This window comes from Vicia villosa, linkage group LG3 (genome assembly GCF_029867415.1).
Source record: "Vicia villosa cultivar HV-30 ecotype Madison, WI linkage group LG3, Vvil1.0, whole genome shotgun sequence".
NCBI lineage: Eukaryota > Viridiplantae > Streptophyta > Magnoliopsida > Fabales > Fabaceae > Vicia > Vicia villosa.
In genome coordinates, this window is record NC_081182.1 from 40,286,271 (window position 1) to 40,304,159 (window position 17,889).

General features: G+C 36.4%; 1 protein-coding gene across 1 annotated transcript; it reads right to left on the bottom strand.

Annotated features, from left to right (window-relative positions):
- Positions 1-10,999: 10,999 nt before the first annotated feature.
- Positions 11,000-16,252, bottom strand: LOC131661084 (probable glucan 1,3-alpha-glucosidase). Its single transcript, XM_058930496.1, has 6 exons — positions 14,561-16,252; positions 13,788-14,061; positions 13,525-13,660; positions 12,779-12,989; positions 12,471-12,677; positions 11,000-11,832 (listed from the first exon to the last, which is right to left on the bottom strand). The coding sequence occupies exons 1-6, from the start codon at positions 16,109-16,111 to the stop codon at positions 11,464-11,466; spliced, it is 2,748 nt and encodes a 915-aa protein (XP_058786479.1). The 5' UTR covers positions 16,112-16,252; the 3' UTR covers positions 11,000-11,463.
- Between the last annotated feature and the right edge of the window lie 1,637 nt (positions 16,253-17,889).

Here is a 17,889-nt window from a genome sequence, read left to right on the forward strand (position 1 = left end):
ACAACCCTTCTTTTTTAGGATATCTCTATTTTTTTTATGGTGTGTTCTGGGAGTGTTGGAGTTTTTGTATTTTTGTAGCAGAAGCATAATATTGAAGCATACGAGATTCTTCCCGAGCCAATGAATTTTTGACAACTTGGTTTGGCTCAACTTTGTTATAATTGTTTCACTACATTGTCCCAAATGGATATTTGTTAGTTGGGAAGCCCAAATTTTTCCCATTTCACATGGAGCACCAACCTACAATTGGCTGTGGCATATATTATCACAGTTATTATGTTCTTATATGGTGATCTATATTTTGAATATGAATTCTTCTGTTTTATACATCACAGTTATTATGTTCTTATATGGTGATCTATATTATGAATATGAATTCTTCTGTTTTGTCCCAAATGGATATTTGTTAGTTGGGAAGCCCAAATTTTTCCCATTTCACATGGAGCACCAACCTACAATTGGCTGTGGCATATATTATCACAGTTATTATGTTCTTATATGGTGATCTATATTTTGAATATGAATTCTTCTGTTTTATACATCACAGTTATTATGTTCTTATATGGTGATCTATATTATGAATATGAATTCTTCTGTTTTGTCCCAAATGGATATTTGTTAGTTGGGAAGCCCAAATTTTTCCCATTTCACATGGAGCACCAACCTACAATTGGCTGTGGCATATATTATCACAGTTATTATGTTCTTATATGGTGATCTATATTTTGAATATGAATTCTTCTGTTTTATACATCACAGTTATTATGTTCTTATATGGTGATCTATATTATGAATATGAATTCTTCTGTTTTGTCCCAAATGGATATTTGTTAGTTGGGAAGCCCAAATTTTTCCCATTTCACATGGAGCACCAACCTACAATTGGCTGTGGCATATATTATCACAGTTATTATGTTCTTATATGGTGATCTATATTCTGAATATGAATTCTTCTGTTTTATACATCATAGTTATTATGTTCTTATATGGTGATCTATATTATGAATATGAATTCTTCTGTTTTATGTATCTTGGGAAGCTAGTTTACTTGATTCCTTAAATTCCATGTGGGTGTCACAGGGAGTATATGGACTGTGAAAGCTGTGGCAGATTATTAAGGACATGCTTTGAGCCTTGGGATAAACAGGCCATTTTCCCCTTAAATGTACTTGTTATGGATTGGAAGTTGTGTTTTGATGGTGTGATGTGGTAATCTTGGTTTCTGTGTTTGTAGGTGAAAATTTGACCGCGTGATTTCTTCGGGATCTATATCTTCCTCAGTTTTGGAATTCATTCTTATTTTATCACCTTCAGTATATCAGTTTTCATTTGGCTTACCAATAATAACTCTACTCTGAAACAGCAGCTGGTATGCTGTTTTCTTGGCTAAAGTAGTTCCACGTACTTTATTTGAACTTGTGTTTCATAAAACGTTGGACATTGGCGTGTCATATGATTCAAAATTGAATTTGTGAAAAGCTCTAAAAGCCATCATGTGAATGCAGTGTAGTTCCCATTTACAAAGGATGGCCAACCTTAAGTCTTCTCAGGACCAGGCAAGGATGTGTTCATCTAGGTTTGTTGATTAAATCAAAATATTATCTTTGATTGCTTAATTAACATGAGGTGAAAGATTACTCAATCTCAAATTCTCAGACTTGTATTCGGTGGCAAATTAAAAAATATTGAAAAAGCTTATGTGGGAGTTATTGGACATGTGAGTTTGTGACACTAAATTCCTTTTTAAATTCATCATTGTAATATCTTGTATTACTGTGTCGAAGCAATAAACTTCTTTGTAGCATCAAGCCTTGTTTGTTTAACGTGGTGAGAATGACAATTACTCTTAACTTACATGTATATGTTGTTCAACAAAAGTCCTTCCTTTTGATTTCATGCAACATTGCTGAACAGAATTGTGGAGTATCTCTTATCTCTTTTTGCTACCTTCTCTGTTTTTCATCAATTTGTGGGCGTGTTCGATTTGATGATCTATATCCAAAGAGATTTATTCTTGTACTCTTTTACTGTTGGTTTGTTATTTATGATATATGGGAATAGGAATTCATTTTCTCTAATTTTTTCATTGGAGACCAAAATTCATTATTGGAACCATCATGTTCTGCTGACTGTAAGATATATTCTAAGGAGTTCGAGTCATGTTCATTTCAGTCAGAGTTTCTAAGAATGTGCAATTTTAAATCTCTGATTTGTATCATCAGTGTTATAGGACCTATTAGTGGGATGTTAAAGTTGTTGCTGCTGAGATTTACCCCAGCTTTACGACAGTATTCGTCATTAATTAAGTAAGTTTCTGTAGAAACCCCGTGTCATTTCGTAAGATGATCAGCGTGGTTGAGGCTTTCGTTTTCGATGAATATCTTTTGGCACATTTGGCAAAGTATCTCCATCCGGTGTTTGGTAAATTGTGGCTCATATTAAAGTCCGAAATTTGCAATTTGATGGCAATTGTTCCAAGCATAAATATGTTGTTGGTTGTATCCTATATTTTCCGCCTATTTCTAGATTTTAATATGAAAATCTCTAATTGTATATAAATACCTTATTTCTTAATCTGTTATTAGTTTTTTGCATGGGGGTTTGTTCAGTGAGATTTATTGAGATTTTGGACAATGGTTGGGTACATGGTAAGTTATTAAAAATCTATTTGATGTTCAGCTAGTTGAAATATCCAGAATTTCCATATTTTTAATTCCCAAAAGAATAACCAAGAATGATATTATCATATTAATCAAATTTCTAAGATGAAACCATATATGGTAATTTTCATTGAAAGATCCTTCAGTGTGATTTCTTAAAATATAAACGTTTGTCATAGCAGCCTCGAGTTTTAATCTAGTGAGCTAAGGTAAATTCTTTTTATATTTCAAGATGTGAATTTATGATGGATTAAATTTGCGAAAAGATGAGCGACAGGACAATTTTTTTTTATTAGGTTTGATGGAGAATTTAACAAGGGAACTTGACAATTTTTTGTGTACTAAGCTTCAGGTTAAATTTGGTATGCTAATCTTAAATCTATAGTCTTGCTCTGACACTCATTTTGGTTTGGTAGCGGTTGTTATGATCCTTCACTATCATTGATCTAGTTTTTGGACACCAGATGTAGATTAATTATGGTTGAACCGTGATAAAATTAAGAGTTTTTTTTTTAATTTTGATTTAATCATGGCAAGGCAAATCTATTATGAGGTCATATTTGACCATAATTTAAAGGTGAAAAAATTGAGTCTCTCGTGTTATAGCCCACCTTGCATATTCTTAAAAACCATTTTTTATTATTCTTATGGATCGAGGTAAGAATTTTTCATAAGATAGAAATCTTATTTATTCTAATTTGCGTTATAATTGGTACAAAACAAATTTGATTCTTTGGTTTCCTAGTTAGTTTCAGATTTGTCGAGTACTTTGGATCCTTTTGACATTATGTTTGAGTTTAATCTAGCTATTTGCTGGTCATTTCAGGGTAGATAGCTCAATTGTACGCTGGGCTTTGAAGCTTTGATGGAAATTATCAAAGACTTTGTTTACTAGCTTCTTATATATAGTAAGAAAAGGAGACTCCAATGCGACTTAAGTGGTGAAGACATTAATTTACATGGTTTGTCTACATGAAAATCAATGTCTGGTAGTGTTAGAGTTACATAATGATCGCATTTGTTGGATATGAAATCAAAAGATTAAAGTTTGGCGCAGTTTGTCATACCAGGCCTTGGAGCCTGTTGCAAGAAACAGATTGCATTTTTCAGTTTGCAAATTAGAGTGGTATTAGAGCCAATAAAGCCAAGTGGTTGGTCCATGTAAACTTCTTCTTGAAGATCCCCATTAAGAAAAGCATTGTTGATATCAATTTGTTGGATTTCTCACTTGAATGTGATAGCCGAAGACAAGATAATTTGGATGGTTGTTGGTTTTACCACATTTGAGAATGTTTCATGGAAATCAAAATCTTACTGTTGGTGAAATCCTTTTACTACAAGTCTTGCTTTGTATTTATTAACACTTCCATCAGAATTTTCCTTTACTATGGACACCCACTTGCACCCCATAGTGTTATTCTTCAACAGTGATTCATGTTCATTCTTCATGGCCTCATACCAATCAAGATTGGCAAGATCTTGTTTAGTGGTATGTGCTCCAGTGTGCACTAAAAACGCTTTAGGTTTGAATTTTTCAGTTTCAGCTCTAGTTAATATGGGATTATTATTCACCAAAACATTTGGAGTATGATATTGTATGTGAAATATATGGATAAAGATTTTGTAGGCTTACTGAATAGGTTTGTGACAAAGATACGTTAGTGTCATCTGTCAAAGCTTGCTTAGATTGAAAGTTATTGATTTATTGAGGATACACATACTCAGATGGGATATGATTAGGACTTGGAAATGAATGAGAACCTGATTGTGGTGACTGAATGGTGTTGGAAACATAGGATATATCAATTAAATGTCTTCAGCATGTGTTAGTTAAGTTGGTTGAGTTTGAGAGAGTGGTACATGATTGTCATTATCTTGTGGATTAATGCATAGATTTATTAGATTAGGTGTTTGTTCAATAAGTGTGTTAGTTTCTAAAATGGAAAATGATCCAGGAAAATAAGAGGAACATTATTGTAATTGAAGGAATACATGTGAGATTTTCATAAGGTTAGGCTGGAAAAAGCTTGCTGAAGGGAAACTTTCATTGAATTTTACATCCTTGGGTATTAAAAATCTTCCTTTAGCATTGATACATTTGTGACCTTTATTGGTTGGTGATACGCCTAGATACACACATTGACTGCTTCTAAATTGTAGTTTGTGTTGGTTGTATGGCCTGAGCAAAGGAAAACATGAGCATCCAAACACCTTCAATGATATATACTTGGGTTGTTTATTATACAAGGCAACCTAAATGAGATGAATTGGGATACACCAACAATTGAATGTATGTTGATAAGAAAAACATGTGTCAAAGTTATGATTTGAGTTTGTGATTGGCTTTGAAGCATGAGCAAGGAGAGTGAGCCTCATTTCCATTGTTTGCCTATGCTTTCTCTACACAGTTCCATTCTGATGTGAAGTGTGTAAACATGTGAGCCAATGACCAATTCCTAGTTCCTTGAGATGTTTGGTGAATGACCTGAATTCTCTTCCAAAATTAGATTGAACTGATTTTATAGTTGTGTTAAATTGTGTAGTAACATACTTCTAGAATATTTTAAAGGCATTTAGAGTATCACTTTTGTTCTTGAGAAGATACAACCAAGTGTACTTGAAAAATACATAAACAAAAACTATATAATATGAATATCCATTGCTTGAAGGGTTAAGAGAAGGCCCCCATAAATCAGTATGAATAAAATCAAAAGCATTAGTGTAATTGGTATTGGACAAAGGAGCATGTATTCTATGTGATATACCAATACAACAAGAATTGTAAAATTATACTAACTCTTATTCTTACATTGAATTTTACAGAGCTAAAAAAACATTCAAGATAACCCTAGAATTGGCATGTCCTAGATTAGAATGCCATAAAGAGGATTTATTTGAAACAAGGTCTAATGCAGTAGTATTATGAATAAAAGAAGGCTCTTGATGTAACTTGTGTGTAAGGGTATGCTTGAAGATTCTAAAGCAAGATTGTTCAAGCAGTACAATCCACTCCCATCAAGGAATCCTTCAAGGAGAACCAACTTCGATTCCTATAATTTCACATAGCATTTGTCAACATAAAATTCAAAATATGCATCATTGTTCTTTGCAAATTTTGAAACACCAATCATATTTTTAGTTATTTGGGGAACAAGCATTAAGCGGTTTAAGTGTAGTATTGATTTTGATATGCATTTTGACCTAACATTGGTATGCCTAATATATTGACCTAACATGTTTTTTCCATTACCAACTACTACTTGCTTAGGGCCAATACATGACAAATTCATTTTCACGTTAGATTCACTAGAGGTTATGTGATGTGATGCACCTAAGCTTGTGAACCAAGCTTGAAATTCAAGATTTTGAGGACTTTGGAATTTCTCCTGAGGCGCTAAACAGGTGTTTGTTTGAGAAGATGTTGATGCCTAATATTTCTGAGTATCTGATGCATTGACTGGATCATTTATTGTTGGGCCTTAAGCTTGAGATTTGGTTATGTAGGATTTAAAGATTCATCAAACTGATGTCAACATTCTATCACTGAGTGACTATATTAGTTACAGAGCTGACAAGTAGGAATGTTACCTAGAGTATAGTTATGCCTTACACGACCTCTTCTATAATTTGTTTTACCTCTACCTCGAAATGCATGGTTTGTTCCAAAGTTATAGCCATTTTATCTGCTGCTGAGTTAACAAAGGCTTGTGCTACATCAGTCATTGCACTTGATGTAGCAAATTCTTGTCTATACTTATCAAGTTGGGCCTCTTGCACATATAGTAAGGCTTATACTTCATAGATGCCAGTTAACTCTAATTTTCCATTTATCATTGTGATAAATGAATTATAATCTTCAGTAAGACTTTGCAAGATTGCATCAATTTGATCTCTCTCCAAAATTGGATCACTTATAGCTAGAAGAGAATCATCAATAGCTTGAATCTTTAGGACATACTCTGAGATTGACTTGCTACTTTTCTTGCTTATCTTGAGTTTAGACTTGAGTTGATGTACATGGCCTTTCATTTGCGAATTAAAGTGCTTATGCACATTTCCCACACTTTATACAAATGCTTGCAAGAAAGAATATGTGGAAGCACAACTTTTGAGATCGTGGAGATAAGCCATGTGAACAATGCTTGATCTTGCACAATCCAAGCTTTATAATTTTCAAAGATGATATTCACCAACCGATCATTTTCTGTTTTGAACATTGGTGGAATTAGTGAATTAACTACCACTATGTGGAGTTTATGCAAAAAAATTACTCTCTCATCTTGTTGATTCCCATTGCATAAAATTGGCTTCTTGCCGCTTGATGGATATTCTCAGTGCAAAGGTGTTTTGGATCCTGAAAGCGTCATTACTCATGTAGCAGCTTGAGATTAATTTCCTATAGAATTTGCATTGAGAAGAGAAGAACCAAGATCCACCATTTTTGCTTCTTTGAAATTGTTTGCTGTTGATGCTCGAAAATCTATGTGATCCACCAGTATAGAAGTTTCTTTTAAGCTTTAAATATTCGCATATGGTGAAGATGAAGATGATGATGCAGTGGAGTTAGTTCCCTTAAGTTGATATCATATTAGATGAGCGTTCGTGCATGTATATGATGGAAGTGATGAAACTCAGAGAGAAAGCATGATTTTTCATGCATATGTTGGCTATGGATTTGGATCCGCAACATAGATGAAATCGTATTTATCTCGAAGGTGACTCTACTGGTGATATCTTAGATTTTAAGAAGCCTTTGATTGTGCCTTATTGATTCCGTAGTCGTTGGGACAATTGTTTTAATCTTGGGTTACAAGTCATTTCATCGTATATTTTCATAGAGGAAAATGGTTGCACAGACAAGCTGGAAAACCATGGTCATTCTATTCTATTCATAACACTATTTGATGGGAATCTCTTCGTAGTTTTGTTAGGGAGGATTTCTTTAGGGACCGCTTCGGCTTACCTAATATTTCCCCCTTAGTTTTCCTTTGTGGTTTTGTTTTTGCTTCTCTTTGAGGATTGTGGTTTGCCCCCTATACATATTTTCCTTATTTTAATAAATATTTTGAGTGAGTGGATTAGGATGGAGGTTTCCCAGAGGTGCCAACCTAGTCGGGATATGTGTTTCTCTTGATGTTCATCTACTCTTGCCAAAAAAAAAATGTTATTGAATACACGAATGAATATTTCGTATATATAGTGAAGCATTCATGGATCCTTACTCTTACCTAACTTTGCTCTCATCTAACTACCTTCCTGTAGTTAGTTATAGTTAGTGTAACTAAGTATAACTAACTTTCCTTAGTTATTCTCTAATAGATTGCTACCTTTGATGGATTTCAAATGCAGAACCAGTGTGCGACAAATTGTGATAGATTGTAGGTAAAGTGCTTCGCTCTTGTGCTCAATTACTCATCGCAAGGGCACGACTACAAGAGGTGCGAGTTTCATTGATTGTAGACGTTAAATGTGTGCTTCATTGTTAATCAAAATATAATCTTTGTTTATATTTATATGAGTTTGTTCATTGATATTCTGACGAGTTCTGATTTAATTACCATATACACAGAAAGACAAATATCTGAAGTCTTTTTTTTATTTCGACCATGTTTTCTCTAAACTTAAGATTAAAATAGGCCTCCACTACAATTTCTGGACCCAATTTCGGTTACTCACTTCTCTATCTATCGTGTCTTCTCTTTTCTTTTATCCTCAACTTTTATATTGTAGAGGCAACACAACTAAAGAGAAATTAATCATAAACTCCTAAATCAACAAAAACCGGTGGCCATTTGCATATTATTTTGAGAATCTCTTAATGCACCCTTATGCCTTCTTAGAGACCCTTGGAGAAAACTCCAAAATACTCTCAGAATTCAGATATGCATTTTTGAACTCACTACATTATATTTTTTAATGGGTTTTGGATATGCATATGCTAAACAACTTTTTTTTTTCAAAATCAGGCGATTTCACATATGCATCTTCGAAACAACCCCATAATTTTAGTTTAGGGGGTTTTCAGAGATGCTCCTACAAAACTATTTTAAGTATATAGTTGGCGCTGATAGAACCCTCATACTTCATTTTCTTTTATGCATATACAAATCAACTTATTGAAGCAAGATTTTGCGATACTTTGATGGAGTAAGTGTTTTCGGAGTAATATTCTACTCATTTCATCAAGTTTCCAAAAGCTCCAATTTTAAGTAAGTTTCTCCAAATATTTTTTTGTACAATGCATGTATGTAATATGTAGTTTATACTCATTTAAATATAATTGATGGAAGTTTAATTTAGAAAATGTGGGTGTTTGGGCAATTAGTTAGTGGTTTTTTGGGCATTTAGGGCAAGAACACGCACTTGTACAATAATGATTGTTCGCAGGGGTGTTCGGATGTACATTTTTTGAAATTATCGATAAAGAGATTTTGGATGTGCATTTCTGAAATGTAGCCTGGTTTTTTTTTGCATATTTTTTTTCGTTGTTTCATTGCCTCCTGAGTGTTTATAAATTGATGCTATTTTTTCAGGATTATGGCTGATAACCCTTGATTGAGATTTGGCAGGCCGAGTCAGGCAACATCCGCTCGGCGTAAAAGAGTTGAGCAGATGCTCTTCGTATAGTGCCGCCAAGAAGGAGAACTTAGCATGAGCTTCATTAGTTAAGGCACACTAGTCATAAACGTGTTCTGGTTGAGCTCCCAGATACTCGACCATTCATTCAATCATATCGTTACGACTGATCCGAGAGTTGTTAAGTAACCTCTTTCTAATAGGAAGGTGTACAAGGCATGTGACGTCATTTAATATGATCGTTATCTCCCCAATAAGAAACTGGAAAGACAAGCACAATGGTTCTGAACACAAGCACTATGCGCGAGCGAGGAGAATGATTTTTTGTTCAGAACCACTGTGCCTGTGTTTTACGGTGTTACTTCATGTTCTTGGTTGGCACATCCATTTTTGTGGACAAAAGTGCAACCTACATGGATGTTACATATCTCTAGTATTTTCTTGATTTGGATTCAGCTAGCGAGTGAAAATGAGGACCGGTTGTTTGGTATACCCATACCAAAAGTTGAATGAAGCTTCTAACTGGAGGACAAGGCAGTTTACCGACTCTTGCACACTATTGACAGTACTTTTCATTCCAACTATTAATTTTCATTTGGTTTTAATATTTTGTTCTTACATAGCTCTTACTCGTTTTTTAGGGATGGATCATTTCTCACTTCCACCGCATTCATGGTTTCTAATTTGATGATAACTATCGTGAAGCCCCAGACTGCCAGGTACCTCTTGCAAAGAGGGAATAATGTTGTGATGTCGTTCCGGGTGTATCTTGACCGGACCGTTCACGATGACATCAACTGGATGCCTTACGAGGATTACACGGAGATGGTCCCCTTCGACCTCGTCTAATTATACTCAGGGTGGATGGTTTGTGGGAGTAACATTATGGTCAGGTATCTTTCTGAGCGATGCATGCGACAATTTGGCGATATGCAGACCATCCTTAGATCTCCCTTGCAGGCAGCTCCTGACACCATTGTTCGTCGGAATCTCGATGACATCTTTCAGGATTTGGAGTATCATATGGTGCCAGAGCAGCATTGGATGATGCCAGCATCGATTAGTTGGCGTTGTGTGGAGGGATATGTGACATGGTTTTACATAGTGTCACACCCTATCATGACACCTGACGCTCCTGGTCGTCCACCTAGGTCAGCTCATGAAATCTTGGAGAACTAACAGACCCAAGATGACCATGCCACATATGTCTTGCCGATTTGTCAGCGCATACAGTCCTTAAGCAAGAAACTTTGGACTTAAGTGTGATTGAGAGAGGCGAACCTGAAGCAGTGGTCATCGTAGAAAGGATGGTTGAGGAGACATCAAGTGTTGCAGGGTATAGTAGACAGAGGAGGGGTCAGGGAGTTAGGATACTGCATACGCAATAGGCTATGCCTTTCATTTTTTTAATTTGTCAATGTATTCATATTACATTCGGTACTTTTTGAACAAAATCGTAATATTTTCTGCTATACTAGAACAATATTATCGGTATCATGTTTGTTTTATTGTTTTCCAAATTATGTTTGACTATCAATAGGCTACCTTCATTGTGTTTGTTTTAACGTTTTCCTTTTGTGTGTTTATTAACAATTTAACCAAATTACAGATTAAACCGACATTAATTCTTTTCAAAAAAAAGTCATAAACAATTCTATCTCTGTCCTGCCATATTTCAGAATGTGCATATCCAAATCATTTTTTTTTTAAATTGTATGGTTCGTTCAAAAATCATATCCAAATGAGCAATTTGATGTTTTCAGTTATGTTTTTGACCCCATAAGGGTGCATTAAGAAAACCTCATTATTTTAACTTTCAAGAAAACTGAATAATAACAAGAGTGTCGCTATAGGGATTTATCCAATATCTTAAATTATCAGTTCAAGCCCCTTAACTCAATCCCAATTGACTAATTTGATTTTGAAATGATTATATAAAGTAACTGTTATTGCATTCATCAATCCACTTGCCCAAACGCCAACATAGATGACCATTCCAGATTTCCAGATGATAAAAACTATCTGTCAGATTAATTCCTTAGGCTAAATTGAAGTCGTGCCTTCCAAGCATACATATCTCAAACTCAAATCCTAAGACATTAAACAAGCAGCTGACAAATGTATTTGTGCCCGGGCATTCTTCAAGACTTCTTTTTCCTTACCCTAACTTTTGCAGCTGAACTGCAAATCAACTCAACTAACTAACCAGATAATTTTGCACTACCAATTACAAAATTTTGATGGTCCAATCTTCTGCAACACGGACATTTGGCTTACGAATGGTCATGAAAACTGGCGAACGTTCCCTTTGAACCCAAAGCGGCCCAAGTTCTATATCAACCTTTTGATTTGAGGGTTCAATCAATGCATTCTTTGGGCCAGGAGCATATCCTAGCAGGATAATCCTCTCAATGACAACATTTGATGTACGGCGAACATTGCCACCAGAAGTAGGTGCCAGATCTACGGATGTAAGTTTCCCATTTGCAAAAATAAACCGTCTATGGATAAAGGCACCTTCTAGAAAACCAAAACTGCTGCCATCATCTATGTACAGCTCACCTTCAGCTGCTTGGGAGCTATTCAGAGCTATAACCTGTCAAATAAACAATAACAATGTTATCATCGAGCAAACTAGTAGTAGTCTACTTTCCATAAATGTCATTAGTCACAAACAAGGTATAGCCACACTAGTACACCACATTTCCCAACTCATTCTTACAGGGCCACTTTTTTATGGAATGCAATGTACAACATATAACCATGTTACTCAACTAATCAGTATCCAGGTACTTCTAAACTCATCAGGCATATTCTATGAGAGTAGCCAAATGACTTTTTTTATTTTACTTGGTAGGATGTACACACATGCGGGCATCAACTTGCTTTTACTGTCTTAAAGTTAAACCATTCAGTTTCCAAATCTCAAGTGCAGACTAAAATAGGCCAAACACATTTTATGTAACAATTTAAAATCTACATAATAGATAGGTCAGGAGCTTAAATATTAAACTGCAAAACACATTATCGTGCTGTACCACTATTCTAGGTCAGGCTGCTGATGGCCTGATGTCAACTAGCATAAACTCTATTTTAACATCCATATTGTCAGCAAAGGGCATGAATGAAATATAACAGTCAAACAAAAAAGGCAAGAAGAAATATCTTCCTAGAGAAACATGACCCATTTTAACAGAATCACAAAAATTTAATGGAATCAGCACAAAAACTAACCAGAGTGAAGGGATCATTTGTCATCTGAGTGGAACTTCGCCGAAAGCGGTCCTTCCTTGGTAGAATGGTCCCACCTCTCTGGAAAGCGGGAATGCTCTCCTCTGTAACCTCTAACTTGTGTGTCACCCCTCCCTTGTACACGGTTCCAGTTCTTAGGTCATACCAGGATTGTTTTCCGGGCAAATAGACGGATGCATGCTTAGCTCGCTGCCAGCAATAAAGAAATATAAAACTTCAAATAAAGACCACAAAATAGAAGGAAATGATCAGCTGAAAGAAAACATGTGTCTGCAAACTGACTAAAGCACCTCAGTATAGATCCCTTGCACTAAAATACTGTTTCCAACCATGAAAGCTTCATCATTGCTAAAAGTAGCTTCATCAGATGGGAATTCCATCCATAATGGACGAGCCACAGGAACGCCAGTAGTGTTAGCCTCCCTGAATAAAGTGTAGAAATATGGTAGAAGTGCATAACGAACATGTATAGCATCTCTAATTAATCTTGTATTCTGTTCTCTGCAATGTCAGAATCAGAAGGACAATTAATTCGCAATATTGACATACAGGTAACCACAAAATTCAGGATCCATTTGATAGTCAATATAGTGGGTAAATTGGGTACATCTGCATTAAATTTTGTATAATTCAATCAACATTGCCACTTACTAAATCCCCTTGGCACTTATGCAAAAGAAAATACTAAACACCCTTGCTTGTGGGAACGGGGAAAGGTCCAAGAGTTTAAACTTGTTAGGGCTTTTGGTGATGTGTATCCCTGTAATACTAGTTTGTGCTTCTACATTAGATATACAATATAACATCAATTCATTTATATCTAAGATTTGTACAGTAGTTCATTCCTTGATAAAGTCCTTCTATTAAATCACATTTGACTAAATTTCAAAGGAAAACAGCTCTTAACCAAGGAAAAGAATGGTTAGAAAACCACTGTTTTATCTTTGTTGAATAAACATAAAATGAAGGGAGTGGCAAAAGACCTAATGACATATTGACTTGGGGACATAGAAAACTTAAAGAAATTCAGTCCTACCCAAACAACCATGGTTCTCGTCTTTTTGTATCGTGATGGGCATGGGCCCTAAAGAAAGGATAGAAAGCTCCTAGCTGGTACCAGCGGACTAATAACTCAGGTTCCGGATTCCCAAAAAACCCACCAACATCAGCACCTGCATAATATACATGATTGTCATCATTTGAGCAGAGAATGCTGACTTGTGCAAAGTAGTACACTGTCAGTGAATATGTGAAAGAAAGAACAAATAATCAATGCATCATAAGAAGGATGATACTGACCAGCGAATGACATTCCAGTAAGACCAAGGGTCAAAACCATTGGAACAGAAACTCTAAGCTGATCCCAATCCGCAGTGTTATCGCCAGTCCAAACTGCTCCATACCTTTGACTTCCAGCAAACATTGCTCTTGACAAAACAAATGGTCTGTCTTTCCCTTCACCACGCCTCACTAGCCCCTCAGCTGTTGCCATGTGGAAGTAATACCCATAGGCATTGTGCAACTCCCGATGTTCAACACCTCCATAATGTAAAGCATCTCTAGGCATTGTCACCTGGATACAATGCAAGCATAATGTTACCAGGATGACATTCATAATGTTACAAATGCAGAGCGGATGTGTAGATTCAAAGAACCCACAGATCGAGGCTCTACTCATAAAATTTTAAATCATACAAAATAGACATCATGAGGAGTCACAACTCACAAGTATAGACACAAGACAACAGCAACCACAAGTTGCATCACTAAACAATTTCAGGACATTGTTGGTGAGTTTAGAATAATAGGATCTCTCACAATTGTAGCAAAATATTGTGTTCTTTCTAACCGATCTATTAATCAATGTTGGTCAATCAACTTTCAGAATCTCACTCATAATTTTATATTGCCTGAATCTTCACTCAGTTAGGGGTGTTTAGTTATTATTCCTCCTCCTTTAGTGTGATTAGATATAACAGCCAAGCTACTATTGTGGTGTCACAACTGAACCACTAAATCACATGAATGATGATGATAAGTGGAAGGAAAAATATTTGAAATAATAGACATACCTCAGGACCATTGAAGACAGAAGGTTCATTCATATCATTCCATATGTAAAGTGAAGGAGTTGAACCAACATAACTTTGATAAGAAAATTTATCAGCCCACCAGGACCTAATTTCAGGACTCAAAGTATCGGCGTAAGACGACGAACCAGGCCAGCACCAACCATCAAAATCATTCCCACTGGAATCCTTAACATAATACCCTTTCTCAGTTGCCTCCTTATGCAAATGAAAATTGTCATCTCTCTTAATATGAGGATCCACAATGGTAACCATGTGCCTCCCTTTAGCAGCCAATTTCCTCTGCATCTCCTCAGGATTAGGGAAAAGAACCCTATCCCAAGTGAAATACCTCTTCCCATCGGTATGCTCAATATCAAGCCACAAAATATCATAAGGTATATCATGTTCGTCGAATTTGGCATCAACATTCTCAACATCCTCCTCATCCCGATAGTTCCACCGGCACTGATGATAAGCCACAGCAAACATCTGAGGCAGCGCCGAAGGTCCCGTTACCGCAGCATACTGTCTCAAAACATCTTTAGGCCTCGGACCAACGAAGAAAAACGTATCAACCACACCAGCTTCACTCATCCACATCGTGTCAATCCTTTTCTGCGAAGAAGGAAGCGAAATCCCTGACTCAGCATCCCAACCAGGAGCAAGAACATCAATTTGCATTTCAGCAGCATTGAGCCAGAAAAACCCAGCAGTTCCCCTCGCTTTCCCGTGAGAAAGCATGACCGGAATCGAACCATATATTCCAAACGGAGAGTCATGAATATATTCAAAAACATCCAAATTGAAGAGCCTATAAGGTTCCGATTCTTCCACATTAGGTCCTCTAGTCGGTTTCAACGCGAGGCTTGTAGCGCGTTCAGGAATCCCGTAAACAAAATCAGCATCATAAAACGATACATCGAAGCTAATCGATTGAGGACCATACGGTCTTTTATCGGTGTGAGACCGGAAAGTCTCTTCCCAGTTTTCATCTTCGTTTTTCTCTCTAAGCTGTTCGAAATCGAATAAACCATGAGAGTTTAACGAAATTACACGATCCCCGGAGTTATCGTCACGGATGAAGAGTTCAAACGGATCGTGACGGAGAACAGCGGAGTAACCGTCCGAAAGGTAAACAGCATAGGAAAGACCGTTATCTTCGGAAGTGAGTCGTTGAAGCCAGAGTTTAGTGTCGGAGAATTGCGAAACGACGACATCAGAGACTTGGAAGCGTTTTTTGGGAGGGTTAAGGGAAGGATCTTCGTCGATCTTGAGACGGAGAATTCCGTCTTGGTAAACGGATAAAGTGAGGATCAAGGGTTTGGGATTCGAATCTGATTCGGATTGGGATTTAGGGATTAGGTTTGCGGTGAGGTCGCCATCGGTGATGGAGACGCGGGTGGCGATGAGATCGGAGGAACCAGGGGTGCGAGATCGAGCGCGTTTGCAGAATGGGGTTTGGTTACAGTTTCTGAACTCTTCTTTCTTCCAGGAGAAGACGGAGGAACAAAGAAGGAGAAGGAATGTAAAACGCAGCGTTTGATTTCTCATTTTCAAAATTTCATAGCAATGGATTCAGAAATGGAAGTTTGTGAAGAAGACTCGTACATGCACAGACTCGTCCTCTCAGTAACACCCTCCGCTCAACTCTCACTGTAATAGTTCTAGCTTTTTTTTTTTTTTTTGACAAGGTTCTAGCTTCTATTTTATCACTGTGTTTGCTTTTAATTAGAAAAAAAAAAACATTTTTAGAGATTTAATATTTTTCATATGTTAAATCTTGTGTGGTGGGGTTGAGAATGAAAAGTAAATTCATTGGGTTAAATGGGATAAGGTTTTTAGGCCTTTAGAAGAGGGTGGATTATAAGTTAGAAACTTAAAGTTGTTTAATTGTGCTCTTTTGAGAAAATGGGAGTGGAAAATAAAATTTGAGAAAAGTGGGTTGTGGTTTAAAACGTTGCTTAATAGATATGGGAAAAGGGATGATTCCATTAGAATAGGGGATAGAGACGTATCTAGTTGGTGGAAGGATATGAATCATCTCGATAGTGGAGTGAGGTTCTCAGCGGGTGGTTATTCCGCGAGAGAGACTTATAAGGGGCAGATATCCAATATATCTAACCTTGTTGATCTGTTATGGTCTAAGGCGTGGAACAAAGTGATTCCTTCAAAATCGTGTGTTTAGCTTAGAGAATTTTATAAAACAGATTACCTACAAAAGATAATCTGGTTAGGAGAGGGGTAATTTGACAAGGATTAATGCAATGTGCTGGAGAGTGTGCAATTGATGAATCGTTGTCTCATTTATTTTTCGAATGTCCAGTATTTGCATCGGTATGGTATGGTGTTTGCAGGTGGCTAAATGTTTCTACTGCTCTGCACAATGAATGTCACTTTCAATTAGAGCAGTTTCACGGATTGCTTGGTGGAGGCAGGGTTGTCTCAAATAAGGTTGGGGTGATTTGGTTTGCATGCGTGTGGATCATTTGGAAAGCAACAAATGAAAAGTCATTCAAAAATAAAGAAATTGGTGCTGAAAATTTGGTTGAGGAGGTGAAAATGTATGTGTGGAACTGGTTGAAATTTAAATCAAAGAACATGGAGTACAATCTAACAATGTGGTTCTTGAATCCAAGGGCTTTCCTTGGAATCATGGGAACATAATTTTATCTTCTGATTCTAGTTTGCTACTTGTATTGGTGATTTGCAGCAGGATTTGAGAGATTATATGTTTGTTTAGTGTTGCTAGTGTTTAGGTTCTCTTGTATACAAGATTTCGATTTCAGTGACAATCTTGACCCTAGCTGGTGTTTAGTGTTGTGGAGTCAGTCCAAGGTGGTGTTTGGGGGTTGTCAAGGCAGTGCTTGGAGGTCGGAGCAGTGGTTGTAGATCTCCAAATTCGTTGATCGTAGTGTTTTCGCCCACCCTCGAGAGGATCGAGGCTGATCTGGTTATATGTCGGTGTTGTTGTTATACCAATCTTGAGCGTCGAAAGACTTCGGATTGCTTGTTTGGTTTTCCTATTGGTTTGTTCAAATGATATTCTTTGGTTGGTTTATCTTAGTGTTAGTCTTTGTCGTGTCATTAGAGTTAGTTTCATATGGTGTTTTAGGGTATTGATTTGTTTTGTTAGTTTTATGGTTTTCTGCATTGTTATAGCAATATGTTTGTATTAGTTTTTGTTCTAATCTATAATATAAGAAAATTTGTTGTTCTGGAAATCACAAAATACCCTTTTGTTATCTTAGTCTAAATTAATAATTTGAGGACAAAGAATGTCTTTTGTTGGTTTTTTCCAACTCAATTTTCACTTTCTAATTTACTTTTCA